Raw genomic sequence first — 4,959 nt, 5'->3', positions numbered from 1 at the left:
GAACAGAGATCTGGCATCAGGAGATGACCTTTATGGCAAAAGGCGTCAATCACATGGTGAGAGAGCAAAAGACCAAACTTGCTTAAATAACAAATTCACTCTTCTGATAACAAGCCCTCTCCCTGATAACAACATGGATCCATTCATGTGAGCAGGGTCCTAATGACCTAATAAAGATGAAGGCAAATTGCATCGAAATGGAAGGAGACCCTCAGGGTTATACAAAATTTCATACAAGAGGAAGTGAGGGGAAAGGGGAAAATAATACAAGGGGGAGAAATGAATGACAGTAGAGGGGGTAGAGAGAGAAAAGAGGAGGGGAGGGGAGGGGAGGGGGGATAGTAGAGGATAGGAAAGGCAGCAGAATACAACAGACACTAGTATGGCAATATGTAAATCAATGGATGTGTAACTGATGTGATTCTGCAATTTGTATATGGGGTAAAAATGGGAGTTCATAACCCACTTGAATCAAAGTATGAAATACGATATATCAAGAACTATGTAATATTTTGAACAACCAACAATAAAAAAATTAAAAAAAATAAATAAAATAAAATATGCCTTTCTCAAACCCTTGGGGAAAAAAAAAGATCTCTGTTTTCAACACTGTTGCATTAAGGAATAAGTATCTACCACATGAACTTTTTGAGACATGTTCAAACTTTTGCAGTGCTGTTTTCTTAAAAGGAGTAGAGATAAGCCCCCTTTGGGGGCTCATAAATCCATCTGTCTACATTGTCAGTAGAGGAGAAACAGTCCAAGAAGGCCACAGAGGATGGAATTCAAAGGCCACACTGTTGTAGTTAGAGGTGAAGCCACAAAGCAAGACACCTGAGATCTGCAAAGGTCTTCAGCTGAGTTTCGGTTAGAGTAACATCTTCAAACATATTTTTCGGGCAAGAACTGCTTAAAAGGATTCAAAGGAACAATACCTGAGATGTACACAGGACTGAAAATCGTTGCTGTTCCCAACAGTGAGAGTGGAAAAATCTCTTATTGAAGGGGCAACTTTGATAATGCCCAACTTTAAAGGATGAATTAAATAAAAAAATAAATCAAAGTATTTGTGTATGAATGGGCATACATTAAGAGAAAATCGGCTGTGCCCTTTTTTTTTGAAAACATGATCTTCCCGAAGGAAAATAATGAGAGGCAAACCAGGAAGAAGTCCTTTTCCCCGTTGTGCATTCATTCTTTCCTTGGGCACAATGAGGACCTGTCCCTGCGAATGCAACAGTTTATTCGGCAGCCATGGATAAACCAGTGTGAGGATGCTACTTAGGATTTTAAGTAGTGGAAGGAAAACATTTCCTAACCATTAAAAGGACACCTCATAGGTCACTCAGAAAGGTTTTTGCCTTTGTCACTGGGCAAAGTAAGGAGTATACTGGTTCCATCTAGCAAAGTTTAAAAGGAAGCAGAGGCAACTACCATTTTCAAGTAACGTAACTATGTTCCAGAAGAAACATTAGGAATATTTCTCAATAGAAAACTATCTAGCATCCAACAAGGTAGAAGACACTATGTCTGACATCCAATTGACAATTAGCAGCCTTGCCAAGTGGCAGGAAAGAAAATATGACTCATAATAATATGTGTATCTTTGTGGGCAGATTGGTGGGAACAGTTCAATTTGGATATAAGCAATAAAGGGGTATGTTATCTTAGATAATTTAAATATAATAATAATAATAATAATAATAATAATAATAATAATAATAATTTAATATTTTGGTTTATTGATACCAAAGATCAGATATCTTAAACAAAGACAATAAATAAATATTATTTTTCTTTAGGGTAAGTTATTATTCCAGTCCTCACTATCTTGGCTTGGTACTAGACTGCTCATTAGAATGTGTTCTCATATAGATACTAAATTTCAACTATCTTTTTAAATGAATTCCCAATGAAGTACATGTTAAAACTAGCTATTCCGTAGCTACTTATTGAATGAAGGAAAGTTATATTTACTCCTATGCTTTCATGTAGAGAAAGCTTAATGATGTAAAAAAATTAAACCCAGAAATTCATAATAGTAAACATAGGCTCAATAATGCTTAATAAAATACTAAAATCCTCAGTATTTGGTTGATATGGCTATTTCTCTAATAAGACAACAATGTAAGGCAATATTACATAAGGATTTTAAATGATATAGAATGAAGATGACTATTGGTAAGAGGCAGACAGAAAGGCATGAATCAATATGAAATTATTTTAAATAGTTTTATAGCTATGGAGGAAGTCTAACTTAATGGAAACATAATTTTTATTTCAATCAAGTAAAGGTTATTTTTACTTGATACTTATGGGAACAACAAGAAAAGAGGAAACCATGCACAATAATATTCATAAAATTTTAAATTTATTTGGTGGTTATATTTCCAAATCATTTAATATTAAAAATTTCAAGAAAACAATGTAAGTATTAAAAATGTAATTGCTCCATTTCTTCAAGTTAGTGATCAAACTACGGAATTACTCCTTCAATAATTATAACTTTTGTGATTCAGTTAGTTATATTTTATATGAATGCAAAAATAGTTACATCCTCAAAGTTAAAACTGCATGATTCAGAGGAAAGGGAAATAGGAAGATCTGGATTCTAGTTTCTATGACTTTGAACACCTAAACATTAATTTTCAGTATGCTAAAAGATAATGAAAGTTTAGCCACAAAATGATCTGATCAACTAAGATGCTGTTTGTGAGGGAAGAGATGATTAACTAATGTTGATGAGTTGACATTAGTTTTCTACATATTTTATAATAAAATAAATGCTAAAATTAAAATAGAATGAAACATTTGTTCAACAATCTCTGTCTTAGAACTTAGTATTATACTTTATAGTAGACATAAATTTCAGACACACCAAAGTAAATTTTAAGAACATATATTTATATTTGAAATTGAGGTACTCACTGAATAAGATGAAACTAAATAAAAATGATACATAACTATGGCATGATTAACCCTTGTCATTGCCTAATTAGAAAACATAATCTTCTAAATACAATCTCAAAAACCTCAGCGACACATAATACCACTGTGATTACAGTAAATGTATACATTGCAATGAGAAAAATGGTCTTTTCAACATGTTCTGGAACCATGCATTTTATAATAGTCATTTTTTTCCCAAGAGATGCAGCATCACACAAGTAAAGTGGTTTTACTTGGAAACCAAAGAGGTGAATCTGAAGCCAAAATGCTATCACCTCTAGAGTAATTCTTAATAAAACTGAGAAGATGTAGATCACAGTGTAGATGGGCTTTTGAAGAATACATTCTTGATTGATGCTTTTACATGCAGCATAAAGATGGAAAATAGCTCCAGGAACCAGGACAATCACTAGTTGTAATGCCCAGAATACCTAATGTATGTCAGAAATATCTTAAGTCAAATCAATGGATCAACGTATAACCAAAAATACCCTAAAAAATGCCGATTCTTGACAGAAGCTAAATTAAGAATTCTAAGTTTCATAGAAGTCTTACAAGCAGTAAATAGAAGATCATAATCACAGCAATCTTTGACATATCATATGTAATTACTAGGACATTTAAAACCTTAAACACAGTAATTGTTAAAATATGATGATATTTTACCTGTCAACAATGAATTACTTAATTTTAGTAGATACTTAATTTCTATATTCTAAATACAAATCTGGAGTATAATTGTAGTATCAATAGATAATAGAATTTCTGAATACACAGCCAATGAGAGAAAAAGTAATATTAATTCTTGAAACCATGCCTGTTAAAGTACTCCTTTTACTGATATTATTTTACTTTAAAAAAAATTGTGTGTTGTGGAGTCAATGTTAATGTGCTCACAGAAAAACTTACTTGTGGAGTGATTGGCCTGAATTGATTGTAGCAGAAAAGGTTTATGTCTCTTTTGTCTGGATCACAGCTGAAGTGCAGAGCCTCGTTCCCATAAACCGCAAAACCTAACACTCCCAGGAAGAACATTCGGACAGATCCAAAGAAAAGTGTGTGGAATTGACCAATCACAGTCGGAGGTTTAACCTTTTATAGTTTCAGGAAGAAAAGGTCATTGAAAATAAACATTAATAAAGGAATATTCTAAAGGATGTTCTCATGATCACATGTTTAAAACTTCAGGTTCAAGAAGTTTTGAAGCAAGATAGATTTGTAGCAATCATCAGACAAATACAATGCCTGTATTATGAGATTTCTCATGCCTTTTCACCCTCAAAATATGAAATGCACCAGTGAAATAGGGACATATTGTTAATGAAATGTGTAATTTTTAGAAATATTTTAAGCAGCTTTGAGTTCAATTAATATCCTCTTCCCCTCTAATCCCTTTGGAAAATTAGATGACAGGTTGAATATTAAACACTATCTTAAATATTGTTTATTTAGTTGTCACTACAAGTTTTTTGACTTCTTAATTATGGAATTGAAAGAATTAATAATTTTAAGACATCAACATCTAAAGGTACTTACTGAATTCTTCTATTTATAGATTTGACTTCAGAATATTTTGAAGTACAAGGTTGTTATTTATATTATTCACCATAAACATAGAGGAACTTACCTATCACCACTCATGCAAATCAGGTCAATAAACACAGACAAATATCATAAAAATTGATTATTTTTTTGGTATAATACTTACACATCCTTCATAGAAGTTTTTGATGTAATTTAGAGACATGTCTCAGGAGATGCTATCCTGGCATCCCTGTGGGTTAATTCTTGACCCACGTTGCTGGTTCGCTTCTGCCAGAATCAAACGCCTATATTCTCTCATGACTCTTAGAGCAGAAAACAGTTATCATTGCAAATTTCTCTCCCCTCCTCCTTTTCTATCTTTTTTTTTTTTCATAGATGTCTGGGGCCCCAGTCAACTTTCCTATCTCTGTCCCAAAAGAAAACAAAAACAAAGACACAAAAGCGGAGGGCATGTGGTCAATCTAA

General features: G+C 32.8%; 1 protein-coding gene across 1 annotated transcript; it reads right to left on the bottom strand.

Annotated features, from left to right (window-relative positions):
• Nucleotides 1-2,984: 2,984 nt before the first annotated feature.
• Gje1 (gap junction protein epsilon 1) lies at nt 2,985-4,696 on the bottom strand. The gene is made up of 3 exons (XM_015498732.1): nt 4,658-4,696; nt 3,859-4,041; nt 2,985-3,380 (listed from the first exon to the last, which is right to left on the bottom strand). The coding sequence occupies exons 1-3, from the start codon at nt 4,694-4,696 to the stop codon at nt 2,985-2,987; spliced, it is 618 nt and encodes a 205-aa protein (XP_015354218.1).
• Between the last annotated feature and the right edge of the window lie 263 nt (nt 4,697-4,959).

This window comes from Marmota marmota, unplaced genomic scaffold, assembly GCF_001458135.2.
Source record: "Marmota marmota marmota unplaced genomic scaffold, marMar, whole genome shotgun sequence".
NCBI lineage: Eukaryota > Metazoa > Chordata > Mammalia > Rodentia > Sciuridae > Marmota > Marmota marmota.
Note: the sequence above shows the minus strand (reverse complement) of the source record. Positions and strands in the feature narration are given on the sequence as shown.